The sequence below is a fragment of the Cololabis saira genome, chromosome 3 (genome assembly GCF_033807715.1).
Source record: "Cololabis saira isolate AMF1-May2022 chromosome 3, fColSai1.1, whole genome shotgun sequence".
Classification (NCBI taxonomy): Eukaryota; Metazoa; Chordata; class Actinopteri; order Beloniformes; family Belonidae; genus Cololabis; species Cololabis saira.
The window spans coordinates 47,864,635-47,884,646 of NC_084589.1; the positions used below are offsets into that span (position 1 = coordinate 47,864,635).

A 20,012-nucleotide genomic window follows, 5' to 3' on the forward strand; every position below is an offset into this window, starting at 1 on the left:
TGCCCCCTGGTGGTGAGTTATAAAAGCTCAACATAAACCCAAGAGTGAACAATCTATCTTAATGATAATAATAAAAAATGTCTCTCCACATTTCTAGTCCATGAAAAAAGGCAGATTTTATGTCCATCATATGCAGTGTCCATTGTTTTTGATAACTTCCTGCCACAAGGAGCCTCAGAGACTGAAGCACAGGTTGGAGATTCCTTCTGTAGCAGAAACTTGCACTTCCTCAAAACCTTGTGCAACAAGCCTGGCTTTTGGTACCAGTCCATTTTCCATCTCTTTCAAAGTGCAAACTCAATGATTGGAGATGCACTTTTGTAATAATAATTACAATAATAATAAAAATAATAATATGATAAGGGAGGGACGACTTTGCTGTTTCAGAGCCGAGACCACTTGCCTTCATGGAGAGAGACATGAATTCCTTCATGAATAAGGACTAAAAATAACGTTAAAGGTATTTGGAATATATTGAATGATGCCATTAGGAAAAGTTCAAGACAGACTAATTATCCACAATATTTAACCAATAACGATGGAGTCATTAATTTTATGAATCAGGTTGTTCATAATTTTAACAGGTATTTTGTGAGTGTTGGACCAAAGCTGGCAGAAAAATGTGTGATCCTGGATCAGCTGATGGATGGAAGGAAACATTAATAAGTGGAAATCCAGATTCAATGTTTCTCACAGCTGTGGAGGAGAGAGAAATCATAGATATTGTAAGTAAATGTAAAAACAAGGTGTCAACTGACTGTGGTGACATGACAATAGTCAAAAAGGTTATTGATGGATTGTTAACTGACATACAGCTGTAATCAGTCACTCAGAACTGGGACATTTAAAAAAAAATGAAAACTGCAAAAGTCATCCCACTGTACAGAACTGGAGACAGACACCAATTCACTAATTACAGGCCTGATTCTTTACTCCCAACATTTTCTAAGATCGTAGAAAAAGTATTTATTTACAGGTTGGACAAATTAATGCCAATCAAAAGGCCACGCCCCTAATTACACATTAAACTTCTTGCTTTATATAATTCCAACCTGCCACAATACGAGGAAAAAGAGGCTTCAAACCCCTGCAGAAAACCTGTGGGTGATTCATGCATGAATGAACCGTCATTCTGAGTTTGGGGGTTAGTTTGGGATCTTTATTCCCTCTAGTGGTTAAAAGTTGGAAACTGCAGCTTTAAATGAGTCTTGTATATCTATATATTTCACACCAAAATCAGTTTGATAGTTTGATAGTTTGATATTTAAATGTTTTGATGTCTCAAAGACTTACCATGTGTATTATTTAGAAGCCCATTGCTATAAAAGTTTCTTAACAACATAAATGTTTTATGACAAATAATAAAGAACACATGAATTAAAAAATATTTGTATTTTATATTTTGATATTAACAATCAGAAGCTTATCATATAAATTGCGTCAGCTCTCTTTGTGTCGGAAAAAATAAAACTCTTTCTAAACCTTCTTGCTTGTGTTGTTTTCTCAGATGTAAATCACTTTGGATAAAAGTGTCTGCTAAATGACAGAAGTCGTAGTAAACCAGTGATGGAAAGAATGTTGTATGTATTTTGTTCTAATTACTTTCGTTGGTAAATGAAATACTTACTGTAACTGCGAGAAGGAACTATGTCATTTGTTCAGACTCCACTGCAGCCCTTCAGAGTTTGACTTCAAATAAAACAATAAGAGAAGATCTAGTGTTGGAAATATTAATGGTGTTGTGGAGGTTATGCAGAACTGGAATTACTGTGCAGTTTTGTTGGGTTCCTGCCCACATGGGTGTTGATGGCAATGAGAAAGCAGACAATATTGCTAAAAGAGCATTGAAATTGAGTAGTGAGGTAATTATGGAAATTCCTTTTGGTAAAGGTGAAGCAAAATCATGAATTAGAAAGGCAGTGAGGGATTCATGGCAGAAGGTGTGGGACAACGGTGTAAAAGGGAGACATTTTTATAACATACAGAAGTCAATTAACGTGAAGGTTTTCAAAGGAAAGTGTAGGAGAGAGGAAGTCATCATTTCTAGATTAAGATTAGGTCATACTAGTTTAAAATCAACTCTGTATTTAATGTCAAAGTCCGTGTGTGATAAATGTGATGAGTGTGATGTCACAGAGAATGTAGAGCATGTGATTCTTAAATGTGGCAAGTATGAGGTAGAAAGGAACGCTTTAGGAGACAGGATGTACGAGCTGGGACGGGAATGGAGTTTAGTAGGTTATTAGGGAGGAGTGAGGTGATGAGGGATTGTTATAAGGAAATCCTTGTCTTTCTTAAAGATAATCCTTGTCTTTCTTAAAGATGCAGGGATAGATAATAAGATTTAAATGTGATTATCTTATTTAGGTATTTCCCTTCCCCCCCCCCCTTTAAGTTAGACTGTAACCTGGTGTAATAATGATCCTGATGTTACACACTCCGGTACAGCAGGTGGCGGTAGAACCTAATAACGTTGGTTGTGATCCGCCATTAAACCTAGAGAAGAAGAAGGAGAGGACGGTTCTGTTGTTTCCTTTCTTTTTCCTCTTCAACAATGTCTAAGGTGAATCATCTGAGAGAGTTTATCGGTCAGCGACTAACAGCAGCTGCTGTAGAAATATTGTCAGTGTTTGAAAAAAGCATCTTGGAGTATGAAGAAGAGCTCGACCGTCAGCGCAGACTGTTGGACCTCGCCTGGAAACCTGAAATCAGACTCCACAGAGTCGGTACGTAACCCTGGAAAGTTGAATGAATGAACACATGAGTATGACTCCTACAAGATCCCTTTGTTTCCAGTTAAAAGCCGTGGTGATGAAGCAAACCAACTCAATGGGAAACTCCCCAGCTCAAGCAGCTGCTGATGTGGGATTCGGAAACATCCCGAACTAACTTGTTGTTCTGTTTACCCGGTGCTGCCTTTCATGCTCCATTCAGACTCTGGACCAGACTGATATTTCACACTTTATCAATGAATCCATTTTTATTTCGAACATGTATATAAAAAATAAACATTAACATCTTCATATTCACATATGTTGGAAAAAAGGAGTAGGAAGAAGTCTACACTTTTTCCTAGTTCCTACCCCTTTATAACTCTATGAATTTACATTATTGCTATTATTATATCTACACAATATCCATATAAATATAGTCTATATAAATACTATGTAAAACATGCCTATTACCACATAATTATCCATATAAGTATATAGAAAATATAAATATTACATGAATATTATATCAATATATAGAAAATACAAATATTTTATAAATCTATATAAATATACACTATATAACTACATTAATATCCCTATAAATATATATATGCTACATACCTAATAAATATATAACATATATTACATAATTATAACTATCCCTCTCAACATATAATATATATTACATAAATATCCACATTAATATCTAAACATATCTTAAGCAAGTATAATATACCATTTTTCCCTCTTTAATTTGTTTCTCACACTCGTTACCCCATTTCCTCTTCCATATACCTGTTTATACAGTTTTTCACTATTGCTTAAACACATTTCACGATACTGCCCTCACTTTTCACAAAACTCTAAACACAATACACTTTTCTAAAGCTACGTACACTAAACCTCACAGTTTCTTTTCAAAACCAACCCATCACACCAAAACAGATGCTCATATGCTCAAAAACCAACCCATCACACCAAAACAGATGCTCATATGCACAAAGACCAACCCATCACACCAACACAGTTGCTCATATGCACAAAAACCAAACCATCACACCAAAACAGTTGCTCATATGCACAAAGACCAACCCATCACACCAAAACAGTTGCTCATATGCTCAAAAGCAAACTCTGACACCAAAATACCACTCAAGGCCTGCAAAAATGTAAACACTACTGAGCATCATTAACCACATTACCAAAAAAATTTAAAACACAATGTTCACAGTGTGAGACTGTTCTTTTTACAGTTTCACAACTGCCAGGATGCATTTGAGCAACCCTTATTTATTCTCAAATATGTTTTGGGCATTTACTATAGATTTGTGCATTTCATGGGAATAGTTACATAATGCAGAAAATGCAGTAATATCACAACTCAATGCAAAAATGAGTACTGTAAACTCCATAGAGGATCCATTACACACAATAGATACAGTACAGTAACAATTGAGAACACAATGTTCAGGGTGGTATTTCTTTTATTACAGTACGTTTGAAAATTGACACAGTATGTTGTATGTTGACACCGAAATCATGGGGCGGCATCACGTTGGGCTGGGTGGGGCCACAAGACCTCATCAACGTCACAGGCAATATTGTCCATAGCCAAACAACGTGGGAAGAATGCCCTGGCATGCCACACCCAGCCTTGGAACTTCTCCACAGCCACATCATCACAGGCCAGGTCCATAGCCCTGAGAAGGTTCTCTCTGGTGTAAGGTTGGCGGTCATAGACCTTCCACCGCCATGATGAGAAGAACTCCTCTATTGGGTTTAGGAACGGAGAGTAGGGTGGCAGACATACACTAATGAATTGCTGATTGATGTTACAGTTTTTCACAATTGTTTAAACACATTTCCTGATAGACTACCTCACTTTTTTCAAAACTCTAAACACAAATTACAAAACTCACACACAAAATGCAAAATCCTACACTTCTCTTGCAAAAGCACACTCTACCCTCAAAACAGTGTTAACTCTTCACTAAATGGTATTTCCTTCTCAAATGCCAAACACATCTGACACGAACTCCTCTTCTCCTGTCTTGATCATCTATTTTTGTTTTTGAGGCTTCAGCAAACTGCACTGACTTATATAGGTGTGGTCACATCATTTGCAATAGGTGTTTTCAATTATGAGTAGTTGTGTTTACTGATTGACACCAGGTATGTTCATTGTGTTCAAGTTTTGCTGATTGTGGGTAGCATTTTGCATCACATGAGCTTCACAATGGATATTGGAGCAGAGTTATATGCAAAATGTGTTTTAGCACGGCAAAATGTGTTTAGAGTTTTGAGAAAAAGGGGATGGGTTTTGTGAAAAGTGTCTACAAGTGAATTGTGTTTGTGGTTGTGGCAAAAGGGGGGTAGTTTTACTAAATGTGTTTAGGCAACTGGTCATTTGGTTTAGAGTACTGGGTTTTGTGTTTTGGCAATAGAGAAAAACTGTAAATAATTGTTTGTATCTCTTTTTAAACAGATTTATGTTAGTACTTTTTCATTTCCAGCTCCAAACTGTTCCACAGAGTCTCCACAGTTCCATATGCACATGCTGCACATTGTTGTTCCTACTTTATGTTTTCTAAAATTAGATGGTAGTAGATTATTCTTTGCTTTGAACATTATTTGCGCTGTTTTGTATTTCACACTTTACACTTAATCCTTTATTCTGTAGAAAAGATGCAGATCACAGTGGCTCTGTGTAGATTTTTTTATTTTATTTTATTCATTTATTCAGCACAGTATAAAAACAGAACAAGTAACATACAAATGTAAAAGAGAGATTGGTAATGTGCTAGGCTGAGGCAAAAAGCCCAAGGGGCTTATACGAGGCCTCTACCTGTAAAATACAGCAAAAGATTGTACAAAGATTTAAAATATGCAGAATACATGATTGCAGTCTAAAAACAAAGACAAAGCAAATAAACAGCAGCATGAATAGAATACATGGTATCTACATGATTAAAGAAAAAAATAACAAATCTAGAAATATCATTAGGTAATGTGATCAATTAAATGTGTCCTGAGTTTATTTTTAAAATGATTGAATGAAGTAGAGGTAGACGAGATTGCTGTAGGTGTTCCATAACTGTATCTGATGGAGAACTGACACAAACCAGTACGGAACTTCAGGAGATTTAAATGATTAGCCTGTCTTGTATTAAAATGGTGAATATCACTGTTGAACTGAAAAAAATCTTTACATGGCAAAGAAAATGAAAGTGGCAGGAACAATACTTTGAAATCAAAATTGCAGGTTTGATATGTATTTAATCCATCGTAGGAACAAAGAGTACTGGAAATTTAACGCAAGTTTATTGAAATGCCAGGCCTTTCATGATGGAATGGAAATCTTAATCTCAGATGTAAAGTGTGATGAATCAATAATATCTTATGTTGCTAAATGGGAATTCTTAAAATTTAAAGTTTGAGAATTTGCTATTAGTTTTGGAAAATCACGTAACAGAAATAACAAATTATCAGAAATTATTAAAGAAATAAACTCATATTGCAATAAAACTTTACAGACTGATGAGGATAAACAAAAATGACAAATTTAGCAAATTAAGCTTGATGAAATCTATCTCAGGAGAGCCGAAGGTTCTTATATAAGATCAAGAGCAAAATGGATAGAGGAAGGAGAAAAAAGCACATCATACTTTTGTCGATTAGAAAAAAGAAAACGGGAAAGAAATTCAATCAAATCACTGGTGATTAAAGATCAAACTGTCACAGATCCAGCTGTGATTGCCAGAGAAATAGTTTCCTTCTACAGTAAGTTTTATTCCTCATCTTTCTCTAGAGATGATGCTGACAACTTTTTTAACTATATCAAAGATCTTATTCCAACTATAGAAAAACAGTTTGCAGATTTACGTGATGCTGATATTTCTTCTGTTGAACTTGACGGTGCAGTTAACAGTTTGTATTTGGACAAATCCCCAGGGAGTGATGGTCTTACTGCAACTTTTTATAAACATTTCTGGGATTTATTAAAGAACCGTTCTCTCTTATGTTAAAAGAAGCAACTAACAATATCACATTTCCCTCTAGTATGAAACAAGGAATAATAACTCAAAACCCAAAAGTGTTACAAAATCTTAGACCGATCACCTTATTGAACAATGATTACAAAATTGTAACCCTCATTTATGATAACAGATTAAAAAAGCATTTGCACAAAATCACAAGTGACTCCCAATCTGGCTTCATGAGGGGTAGATCCATTCACAACAATATTCACTTAATCCTCGATCTTCTAGACCAGGGATATTAAAATGGCGGCCCGCGGGCCACATGCGGCCCGCCAGGAGCTTTTATTTGGCCCCTGGTCATATTTCAAAAAGGGGTTGTTTGTTGAAAAAAAAAAAAATGTTTTTTTTTTTTTTTTTTTTTTTTTTTTTAAATAATAGTGATGCATCGAATGTTCGGACGAAAATAGTAAAAAAAACACTTTCGGTGTTCGGTGGAATAAGTGGGGAAAATGAAATGCTTGTGCTCAATGCTTAATATAATATTCAAATAAGGAAATCTTGGTGGAAAGTGGTGCTTTGTCATTATTAGTCTAGGCAGAATTTCTGAAAATGTGCTTATTTAAAGTGCTGAAGGCATTTTGTGAATATTTACAACATTTCTAGGGGTATTAAAGGGTGCTGAATCCAAATCTGCTGTATATGAAGCTCAAAAATGTCCCAAAATGCCTCAAAATTGAGAAATCCAACATGGCCGCCACTGCCAGGCTGAAATCTATTTTTCAGTATATCTTTTTGACTAAACAAGGTACAAACATGAATTAAAAGTGGTTTTGTAAGTTTTCCTACATGGGCAATTCGATGCCATATTCAGAATTGAGATGTAATGTGAAGAAACTGCTTAGATATTGCAAAAATAGTTGTTTTTAACTATGAATAATTACTCAATTATTATCATTATTATTAGGCTACTTTTACTTACTTTGTATTTTGTTTTGAGGTCAAATGTATCAAATGTGCTGGAATGGAACCTTTGCCATCCCCAATCTCACCCCACCCCCCAAGCTTAGCTTTTCTCACACTTCTCAGAACGGCTGATCGGAAACATGAGACAGCTAACAGGTAAAGTCATGTTCAGTGTATATTTTGATAATGTGACATGTTTTATGTGGTTTAAATAATCGCAGAATATATTTTTAGCATTTTTGATCACTAAAAGAAGCCTAACTAGCTAATGTTAGCTAGCTAGTTGCTGGGATTAGCTAACGTTAGTGGCTAGCTAACATTACTGGCTCAATGAGCTAGCTAAATAAATACATATCGATGTCTTAGACTTTGCATTCGTATTCTAAGAAAACTCACTCTTTCTTGTAGGTCTGAATTAGTCAATTTGCGACAGAAACCATGGCTGAAGCAATAGATTATACCCAAGAAAGCTTAATGTCCTTGGACCCACAGTTATGCATCATATGCCAGGAAGACAATAAGCAAAATCTCATGACAATTAGTAAGGATGGCCTCCAGTCAGCTGACACTAAGACAACTCCGGATGAAATTACATCATGACAATTTCCGAAATGCAACCAATTGACTTACTGAGATACTTCAAGGAGAGTTGCCTCAGCAATTCTTATGGCATAGGAACTGCCGAGCAAAATACATGAATAAACGTGAAATAGAAAGGAAATTGAAGGCAGAATCGAAAAAAGATACCAAACAAAGTTCGTCTGCATCCACCCCGACTCCGCAAAATGTTAGTCTACGGAGCAAAATACCTCCAATAGATTGGAAGCAGTGTATCTTTTGCCACCAAGATCAGAAAGAAAAACTACATCTCATACAAGAAATGAAAGTCAGCAGCAGAATCCTACAAGCAGTAAAGTGTGATTCATTCTTAAGAGTGCGACTAGATTGAGTAAATGATCTTATAGCTGCAGAAGGAAGTTATCACATGACTTGCAAAAACAGGTTTGAACGTAGGACCAAGCGCATGGAGTCACTTCCGAGCACGGAAATGCCATGCCAGAGTGGATCTGCCAAGAACTTGAACAATCAGCAAAGCAAGCGGATATTCTGGATCTTGTACATGTGTGGGACCGGCACTCTACACTAGCTAATGAGGCTCAATTAGATATACCATCTAAATTTCTAAGCCGAAGGAACAAATAGCTGATCGTCTTGAGGGCATATACGACTTTGTTGTACTGCATGATCAGCCTCGAAATGAACCTTGTACTGTCTTGGTTCCATCCAAATACCGGCACATTCCAGTATCTGCAAAGGTAAAAGATGACACTTCCAATATTCATAGAGTCATTCCTACATTCAAACATAAGGATCAAGATATGTTCCTGAACATTGTCCATGTGGCATTGCACATCCGAAGAGATATGATATCACATCCAAAACAAGAGGGGATGGACATCAGTGAAAACAGAGCAATAGACAGCATACCCAACATTCTGTACATGTTCCTCAACTTGTTACTAGGTGGTCAGCGCCTGCTGGGGGATGACGTTGAAGATTATGATAACACAGCCAAACGACAGCTTAATTCAATTCAATTTTATTTATATAGCGTCTAATACAACAGATGTTGTCTCTAGACGCTTTCCAGAGACCCAGAACATGAACATAAACCCCCGAGCACATATTACATAAACAATGGCAGGTAAAAACTCCCCTAGTGGGAGAAAAGCCTTAAGCCAAACAGTGGCAAGGAAAACCTCCCCTTTAGGAGGGAAGAAACCTTGAGCAGGACCAGGCTCATAAGGGGGGACCCTCCTGCCGAAGATCCTCAGCATTGCACAGGATCTTATGTACACAGCTAGTGGAGACAAGTTCCTCACTCCGAAGCACATAGGACTGGCCAGTACCCTTCATCAAGCTACACGTTCGAAGGAGTTGGTGAACATGTTTCACCAGGCAGGTCATGTTATGAGTTACCGTGAGGTAATCAAACTTGACACTGCACTGGCTAAGACGACCTTGGAAACCATGGGGGATGATGGTGCCGTTGTTCCACAAAATCTGATATAGGGTCGCTTTCTTCATTTCTCAGCGGACAATGTTGACATCAACAAATACACTCTGGACGGAAAAGGGACATTCCATGCCACTCAAGTGGCCGCCTGGCAATGTGGTCCACCTGAAGGTGATCTCCTTGAAGGAATTGATCTTTACTCCAAGTCAGAAACCCTCAATATCCCCAAGGCAATGACGAATATAGTACCTGCACCAAAGAGGAATCACAGAGCGGACTGTAGTAGCAGACTGTTTCACACAGCCATCTGAACAATGATGCATAACTGTGGGTCCGAGGACATTAAGCTTTCTTGGGTATAATCTATTGCTTCAGCCATGGTTTCTGTCGCCAATTGACTAATTCAGACCTACAAGAAAGAGTGAGTTTTCTTAGAATACGAATGCAAAGTCTAAGACATCGATATGTATTTATTTAGCTAGCTCATTGAGCCAGTAATGTTAGCTAGCCACTAACGTTAGCTAATCCCAGAAACTAGCTAGCTAACATTAGCTAGTTAGGCTTCTTTTAGTGATCAAAAATGCTAAAAATATATACTGCGATTATTTAAACTACATAAAACATGTCACATTATCAAAATATACACTGGACATGACTTTACCTGTTAGCTGTCTCATGTTTCCGATCAGCCGTTCTGAGAAGTGTGAGAAAAGCTAAGCTTGGGGGGTGGGGTGAGATTGGGGATGGCAAAGGTTCCATTCCAGCACATTTGATACATTTGACCTCAAAACAAAATACAAAGTAAGTAAAAGTAGCCTAATAATAATGATAATAATTGAGTAATTATTCATAGTTAAAAACAACTATTTTTGCAATATCTAAGCAGTTTCTTCACATTACATCTCAATTCTGAATATGGCATCGAATTGCCCATGTAGGAAAACTTACAAAACCACTTTTAATTCATGTTTGTACCTTGTTTAGTCAAAAAGATATACTGAAAAATAGATTTCAGCCTGGCAGTGGCGGCCATGTTGGATTTCTCAATTTTGAGGCATTTTGGGACATTTTTGAGCTTCATATACAGCAGATTTGGATTCAGCACCCTTTAATACCCCTAGAAATGTTGTATATTATAAATATTCACAAAATGCCTTCGGGGTTCTGATTTTGTGAAAATTGACCCTGTCTATATGGCGTATTTTATTAAAAGTAGGTCAATATCAACTTCATTAAGTTTGTACAATGCATGGTTTCAAAATGAACTTGCATTTAAAGTAATATTTCTTTATCTGAATATTATATTTAACATTCACATTGACTAAATCTGGAGACAATTAATACATAATTCATATGTAAACTAGATATATTCAAATGTATACAAATGTATTATATATACATAAGTCTTCGTCTTTGACTGCAAAATACATTTTGAAAACCCCCACATTTTCAAATTGTGCGGCCCTCTCCATACAGTCCTTTTGCAGATGTGGCCCCCGGCCGAATCTAGTTGAAAACCCCTGTTCTAGACTATAATAATTTAATAGAAGATGATGATTTTATTTTGTTTCTTGACTTTTATAAAGCGTTTGATTCGATTGAGCACCCATTCATTTTTCAGTGTTTAAAATGAATTGGATTTGGTGATAAATTCATAAATATCTTTGAATCCCTTCATCAAAGTTCAAATAGCTGTATATCTTTACCAAAAGACGCATCACCTCGATTTACAATTAAACGAGGAGTAAAACAAGGCTGTCCTATTTCTCCATTTTTCTTCATAATAGCTACAGAAATGCTCTCTGTCCTTATCAAAAAATTCCAATATTGCACCTTTAGAGGTACTTGGAATACATGTAATCATTATCCAGTTAGCAGATGACACTACTATCTTCACAAAACAATTATCTGAAGTCCCAAAAATATTGCATAATATTGCTATTTTCTCCAAAGCCTCAGGGCTGAAATTAAATTTGAACAAATGTGAGTTAAAGCCAATTCACCAAAGTCACTTATCAGAGGCATACAACATCACTATAAAATCTGTTGTCAAATATCTTGGCATTTCACTCTCTAAAGATTCACCAGAACGTGAAAATAAAAATGTCTGGAGGGTAATTAATGAATGCCAAACCAAACTTAACTCCTGGTTATTAAGAGACATCAGTTTATTAGGTCGTATCTTCTTAACCAAAATGGAAAGTCTCTCCAGATGTATTTATCCAGCAAACTCGTTGTCTACTCCCAATAACGTAATCAAAAAGATTAATCAGGTTAACTTTGATTATATCTGGAGAAGGAAAATTTATTACATTAAGAAAACTGAACTGACCAAAGAATTCAAAGATGGAGGCCTGCAAGCTATAGATTTAGATTTTATTAATGGAAACCTAAAAAAGGAACTGGTTGAAATCTTTTCTACACAATAAGAGCTTTTGGTATCATATCCCCAGAGTAATTTTTAATAAACTGGGAGGCATTGAACTGTTACTAAGATGCGACTTTACCGTTCAAACTTCATGCTTTAGACTTAATCGTTTATTTTGTAGAAAAGATGCAGATCACAGTGGCTCCGTGTAAGATGTGAGATGACTGGCAAAAAACGCGATCGTTGGAGGATGTTCATATAGGTGTTCATATGCAGGACTTGTAGTTAGATCATTATTTATGACGAGGAAGAAGCGTTTTCTAGAACGACAACTTTATTCTTCAACTGTCTCGATACCAACGCAGTAACACAAGAGTACAGTCACAGTGCTGCCTAATGGTCACACAGAGTAATGCACTTGTTTTCAAATATACTACATAGATGAAGGGGAAGACCGAAGGTTCAGGACAAAGTTTAAATCTCACAAATACACCAAACAATCAACAGTGGGAAACACTTTTGACTTGTTAAAATCCTATCTCTTTGTCCCTTTTTGTAATTCCAGAACTCCCACAAGAAAATGTTTGTAAGGTGGAGGATGGGGTTTTCAGTGACCAGCACCTGGATAACCTGGAGAGGAGCTGCAGCCCGGACCAGGAGGAACCAGGGCATCCACAGACTACAGAACTGGAGGAATACTCCAGCGGTCAGGAGATGAAGCACGAGGACGTAGAGGTGGATGTCTCATTGGTCAATGTCGCTATTGTGAAAGTTGAAAATGGTGAACCAGGACCAAACTGTGGCCAGCTGCTGTTGCTCACTTCTCCTGAAGCCCAAAACAAAGATGAGGAAGGGACTGAAAGTTTACGCTCAGACTCCAGTAAAACTGCAGATCCGGAGCCAATGAGACGACACGGTGACCACGAAAATGCTGCTGTCCCGTCAGACAGCAACTGTAAATCAAAGCTGACCAGGACCCACATGGGGAAGAAGGCGTTTTCTTGCAGCACTTGCATGAAAGAGTTTAGTAAACGTAGTATTTTAATGGATCACATGAAGATCCACACTGGCAAAATGCCGTACCTGTGCAACACCTGCGGAAAATCGTTTATAAAATCATCAATGCTCAAGAAGCATAAAATTATCCACAAGGGCGAAAAGCTCTACGTCTGCAAAACATGTGGAAAGAGTTACACGCAAAATTGCAACCTCGTGATTCACTCGAGGAACCACACCGGTGAAAGGCCGTACCCGTGCAACACCTGCAGCAAAACCTTTACTAATTTATCGGATCTTAAACGCCACATAACCACGCACACGGGTGAGAAGCCCTACATCTGCAAAACATGTGGAAAGAGTTACAGGCAAGTTTCCCACCTGGCGGTTCACTCGAGGATCCACACGGGCGAGAAGCCCTACATCTGCAAAACATGTGGAAAGAGTTACAAGCAAGATTCCCACCTGCTGTTTCACTCGAGGACCCACACAGGCGAAAGGCCGTACCTGTGCAACACCTGCGGAAAATCGTTTATAAACTCATCACATCTTAAACGGCACATAACTGTGCACACGGGCGAGAAGCCCTACATCTGCAAAACATGTGGAAAAAGTTACAGAGAACGTTCCAACCTGGTGAATCACTCGAGGACCCACACCGGTGAAAGGCCATTCGTGTGCAACACCTGCAGCAAAACCTTTACTAGATTATCAGATCTTAAAAGCCACATAACCACGCACACGGGCGAGAAGCGATATTTGTGCAAGACGTGCAACAAAGGTTTTAGCCGCAGAATTGGTTTGCTGAGTCACATGAAAAATCACCCGGAGGAGAAGTCTGGTGACTCGTGACAAATGAAGCTCATGTTGTCGTCCTCCGGGGGAGCTGTCCACTCCTGTCTGACCCACAGAAGAAGAACCCGCAGAAGTCCAACCACCACCTCCTGTGGCTGATGAGCCTAATCCCCTCCCCACAAGGGTTGCAGGTTCAACCCGGATTTATTCTTCTGCGTCAACTTGACGCAGAGAGAACGATGTGGTCGTGTACTTTTTTTAAAAGGAACCCTGGCTATTAAGACATGTAGGTCTTAAAAGATAAATGTTGGTATCAATTATAGAGTTGTCCCGATTCGATCACGTGATCGGAAATCGGGGCCGATCACGTGATTGCAGACTCGATCCGGACTCGGGCGTTATGAGCCGATCAGGAATCGGATATATATATATCAGGGTTTCCGTTGTCCGGTAAAATATGCCGAAGTCCGGTATTTTATAATCTCTCCGGTCAAAATGTCCGGTGAAAATACTCACTGGGGCTGCGGGACTAGGGACTAGAGTCCCCGGGAGTACCGCGGAGGGACACGCCGAGCCCCGGTGCCGGGAGCCTGGAGGAAGCGGAGCTGCGGCGCAGACATCCACGTGTGCGTTGATTTATGGTTCCGCGTCGCACCGACGCAGAGTCTACAGCGTAGGGTTCGCGGCGACGCGCACCCTACGCTGTAGACTCTGCGTTGGTGTGACGCGGGACCATAAATCAACGCACACGTGGAGTAGTGGAGTCGGAGCGACAGCCATACACCACATGCGCGCAGAGCACGCCTGTCTGTTTTGAAGCTGAAGCAGCCCTATGCTATCATGTCTGTTGTGTGGAATTACTTCAGAGTGAACGAGGATTTTTTTATACTGACTTAAGAATGTTCAAGCTGCCTACCTCCTATGTGCTCAGTTTACAGTACACATGTTAAAATATAATAAAAAGGGTCATCCTGCATAATTTTCTTTTCTCTTCTTCATTTTTTATTGTTTTATAAAAGTATCGGATCGGGACTCGGTATCGGCAAGTCCTCAAAATCAAAGGACTCGGACTCGGACTCGGGGGCAAAAAAACCTGATCGGGACATCCCTAATCAATTATAACAATGTGATATAAAAAACCTTTTTGATGTCTTCGTTTTTATAAAATTTGAAAATATAATTTAACTCGTAGGTCGCCATTGTTATTTACATTCTGGGTAGTGACGTCAGACGGTGGCTCCTGCTAACCCCCGTACACTGTTTTGACACCCAGAAACAGATGAAAACACAGCTAAACAGGTGACGCGCGCGCCAGAAACACAGATCAAAACACAGCTGAACATTAAGGTGACGGCGCACCTACAAAAAAGTTTTAAAAAAAATAAAAAAAAGTGCCGCACCACTGTACAGAACTGGAGACAGACACCAATTCACTAATTACAGGCCTGATTCTTTACTCCCAACATTTTCTAAGATCCTAGAAAAAGTATTTATTTACAGGTTGGCAAATTAATGCCAATCAAAAGGCCACGCCCCTAATTACGCATTAAACTTCTTGCTTTATATAATTCCAACCTGCCACAATACGAGGAAAAAGAGGCTTCAAACCCCTGCAGAAAACCTGTGGGTGATTCATGCATGAATGAACCGTCATTCTGAGTTTGGGGGTTAGTTTGGGATCTTTATTCCCTCTAGTGGTTAAATGTTGGAAACTGCAGCTTTAAATGAGTCTTGTATATCTATATATTTAACACCAAAATCAGTTTGATAGTTTTAACAGTTTGATATTTAAATGTTTTGATGTCTCAAAGACTTACCATGTGTATTATTTTGAAGTCCATTGCAATAAAAGTTTCTTAACAACATCAATGTTTTATGACAAATAATAAAGAACACATGAATTAAAAAATATTTTTATTTTATTTATTGATATTAACAATCAGAAGTTTATCATATAAATTGCGTCAGCTCTCATTGTGTCGGAAAAAATAAAACTCTTTCTAAACCTTCTTGCTTGTGTTGTTTTCTCAGATGTAAATCACTTTGGATAAAAGCGTCTGCTAAATGACAGAAGTCGTAGTAAACCAGTGATGAAAAGAATGTTGTATGCATTTTGTTCTAATTACTTTCGTTGGTAAATGAAATACTTACTGTAACTGCGAGAAGGAACTATGTCATTTGTTCAGACTCCACTGCAGCCCTTCAGAGTTTGACTTCAGATAAAACAACAAGAGAAGATCTAGTGTTGGAAATATTAATGGTATTGTGGAGGTTATGCAGAACTGGAATTACTGTGCAGTTTTGTTGGGTTCCTGCCCACATGGGTGTTGATGGCAATGAGAAAGCAGACAATATTGCTAAAAGAGCATTGAAATTGAGTAGTGAGGTAATTATGGAAATTCCTTTTGGTAAAGGTGAAGCAAAATCATGAATTAGAAAGGCAGTGAGGGATTCATGGCAGAAGGTGTGGGACAACGGTGTAAAAGGGAGACATTTTTATAACATACACAAGTCAATTAACGTGAAGGTTTTCAAAGGAAAGTGTAGGAGAGAGGAAGTCATCATTTCTAGATTAAGATTAGGTCATACTAGTTTAAAATCAACTCTGTATTTAATGTCAAAGTCCGTGTCTGATAAATGTGATGAGTGTGATGTCACAGAGAATGTAGAGCATGTGATTCTTAAATGTGGCAAGTATGAGGTAGAAAGGAACGCTTTAAGAGACAGGATGTACGAGCTGGGACGGGAATGGAGTTTAGTAGGTTATTAGGGAGGAGTGAGGTGATGAGGGATTGTTATAAGGAAATCCTTGTCTTTCTTAAAGATGCAGGGATAGATAATAAGATTTAAATGTGGTTATCTTATTTTATTTAGGTATTTCCTTTTTCCCCCCTTTAAGTTAGACTGTAACCTGGTGTAATAATGATCCTGATGTTACACACTCCGGTACAGCAGGTGGCGGTAGAACCTAATAACGTTGGTTGTGATCCGCCATTAAACCTAGAGAAGAAGAAGGAGAGGACGGTTCTGTTGTTTCCTTTCTTTTTCCTCTTCAACAATGTCTAAGGTGAATCATCTGAGAGAGTTTATCGGTCAGCGACTAACAGCAGCTGCTGTAGAAATATTGTCAGTGTTTGAAAAAAGCATCTTGGAGTATGAAGAAGAGCTCGACCGTCAGCGCAGACTGTTGGACCTCGCCTGGAAACCTGAAATCAGACTCCACAGAGTCGGTACGTAACCCTGGAAAGTTGAATGAATGAACACATGAGTATGACTCCTACAAGATCCCTTTGTTTCCAGTTAAAAGCCGTGGTGATGAAGCAAACCAACTAAATGGGAAACTCCCCAGCTCAAGCAGCTGCTGATGTGGGATTCGGAAACATCCCGAACTAACTTGTTCTGTTTACTTGGTGCTGCCTTTCATGCTCCATTCACACTCTGGACCACACTGATGTTTCACACTTTACACTTAATCCTTTATTATGTAGAAAAGATGCAGATCACAGTGGCTCAGTGTAGATTTTTTTTAGATTCATTTATTCAGCACAGTATAAAAAACAGAACAAGTAACATACAAATGTAAAAGAGAGATTGGTAATGTGCTAGGCTGAGGCAAAAAGCCCAAGGGGCTTATACGAGGCCTCTACCTGTAAAATACAGCAAAATATTGTACAAAGATTTAAAATATGCAGAATACATGATTGCAGTCTAAAAACAAAGACAAAGCAAATAAACAACAGCATGAATAGAATACATGGTATCTACATGATTAAAGTAAAAAATAACAGATCTAGAAATATCATTAGGTAATGTGATCAATTAAATGTGTCCTGAGTTTATGTTTAAAATGATTGAATGAAGTAGAGGTAGACGAGATTGCTGTAGGTGTTCCATAACTGTATCTGATGGAGAACTGACACAAACCAGTACGGAACTTCAGGAGATTTAAATGATTAGCCTGTCTTGTATTAAAATGGTGCATATCACTGTTGAACTGAAAACAATCTTTACATGGCAAAGAAAATGAAACTGGCAGGAACAATACTTTGAAAATAAAATTGCAGGGTTGATATGTATTTAACTTAAAGTTGGGTAAAATATTGAGTTGTTTGAAAAGAGGGGCAGAATTAGCAGACCAATTACTGTGTGTGGCAATCCTGCAGAATCTTTTTTTTACAACATATGATGTTTATGAAGATGTGTGTTGTAGGTAGCTCCCCAAATAATATTACAGTAAATGAGATATGGATATATCAAGCTATAATAAAGAGTTGGGAGACTATTTTCATTTACCAAACTAAGGAATTTGCCAATAATACCAATAGATTTAGATATTTTTTACAGACATTGTTGATGTGGTTTTTCCAGCTTAAACTTTCATTGATAATTACACCAATGAATGTTGTTAACCTGAGTGAGTGGGTCGTCTCCTATAGACAGACCGGTGTTAGATTTACAATATATTTATTTTTTGATGCAAATATAATAAAATTAGATTTTTTTTATATTCAGTGATTTTTGTTAATATTAAACCATTTTGAAATGTTTGTAAATCATGGTTGGCCTTTCCCATTAGAGATGAAAATCATTATGTGAAATAAATAAGTTTGTATCATCGGCAAAAAGTACAGGAAACAAGGAGTACAAGGCTGCGGCCAAATCATTTATATGAATCAAAAACAACAGGGGCCCTAGTATAGACCCCTGGGGGACCCCGCATTTTAAGGCGGCCCTCTCTGATGATTTACAGTCAATGATGACAAATTACTGACGGTTATGAATATAATTGAAAAGCCACACATGAGTGATTCCAGCAAATTCATAGTGTAGTAATTTTTGAAGAAGAATATCAAAATTAACTGTGTCAAAAGCTTTGGATAAATCAAGAAAGATTCCCAAAGTATATTCATTTTTATTGATTGCAGTGTGAATTTTATCAACCAATTGAAGTAAAGCCATTTCTGTAGAATATTTTTCCTAAATCCATATTGGTGTTTATACAGTATATTACAGTCCTGCAAATGTTTCATCATTCTGTTATAGACCAATTTCTCCAGGATCTTTGAGAAACCTGGGAGAACAGAAATGGGCCGGTAGTTACTAAATACACTATGGTCTCCAGATTTGTAAACAGGGACTACTTTGGTAATTTTGAGGTCATTGGGTATTATTCCAGTTTCTAGAGATTTGGTGAAAATATGGCCGCCTAATGGTCACACAGAGTAATGCACTTGTTTTCAAATATACTACATAGATGAAGGGGAAGACCGAAGGTTCAGGACAAACTTTAAACATCACACATACAACCAAACAATCAACACTGGGAAGCACTTTTGACTTGTTAAAATCCTATCTTTTTGTCCCTTTTTGTAATTCCAGAACTCCCACAAGAAAATGTTTGTAAGGTGGAGGAGGACGGGGTTTTCAGTGACCAGCACCTGGATAACCTGGAGAGGAGCTGCAGCCCGGACCAGGAGGAACCAGGGCATCCACAGACTACAGAACTGGAGGAAGACTCCAGCGGTCAGGAGATGAAGCACGAGGACGTAGAGGTGGATGTCTCATTGGTCAATGTCGCTGTTGTGAAAATTGAAAATGGTGAACCAGGACCAAACTGTGGCCAGCTGCTGTTGCACACTTCTCCTGAAGCTCAAAACAAAGATGAGGAAGAGACTGAAAGTTTACGCTCAGACTCCAGTAAAACTGCAGATCCGGAGCCAATGAGACGACACGGTGACCACGAAGATGCTGCTGTCCCGTCAGACAGCAACTGTAAATCAAAGCTGACCAGGACCCACACGGGGAAGAAGGTATTTTCTTGCAGCACTTGCAGGAAAGAGTTCAGTAAAAGTAGTATTTTAATGGATCACATGAAGATTCACACTGGTGAAAGGCCGTACCTGTGCAACACCTGCGGAAAAACCTTTACTGAATCATCAGCTCTTAAGCGGCACATAACCACGCACACAAACATTATTTTGGGAAGATTCTAGGTTTCAAAGACTGTAATAATTTACCTTGTTGACTAATTAAGAAACATTTTGAGTGGATTTCTTTCCCTCAAAACAGTCAGAAACACAGCCATGAAACCTTTTGCATAATGTTACACAGAGAACAACCTGCCATCAAGACATTTATGAAAATATCTATATTTTTCCGTTTTGCAGGTTTCTACTGAG

The 20,012-nt window shown here is 38.1% G+C and overlaps 1 protein-coding gene across 1 annotated transcript; it reads left to right on the plus strand.

The window, feature by feature from the left end:
- Nucleotides 1–12,904: 12,904 nt before the first annotated feature.
- On the plus strand, nt 12,905–20,011 carry LOC133440718 (zinc finger protein 239-like). Its single transcript, XM_061718037.1, has 2 exons — nt 12,905–13,699; nt 20,001–20,011. Exons 1-2 carry the CDS (start codon nt 12,946–12,948, stop codon nt 20,009–20,011), a joined length of 765 nt encoding a protein of 254 aa, XP_061574021.1. The 5' UTR covers nt 12,905–12,945.
- The last annotated feature ends 1 nt before the right edge of the window (nt 20,012 follows it).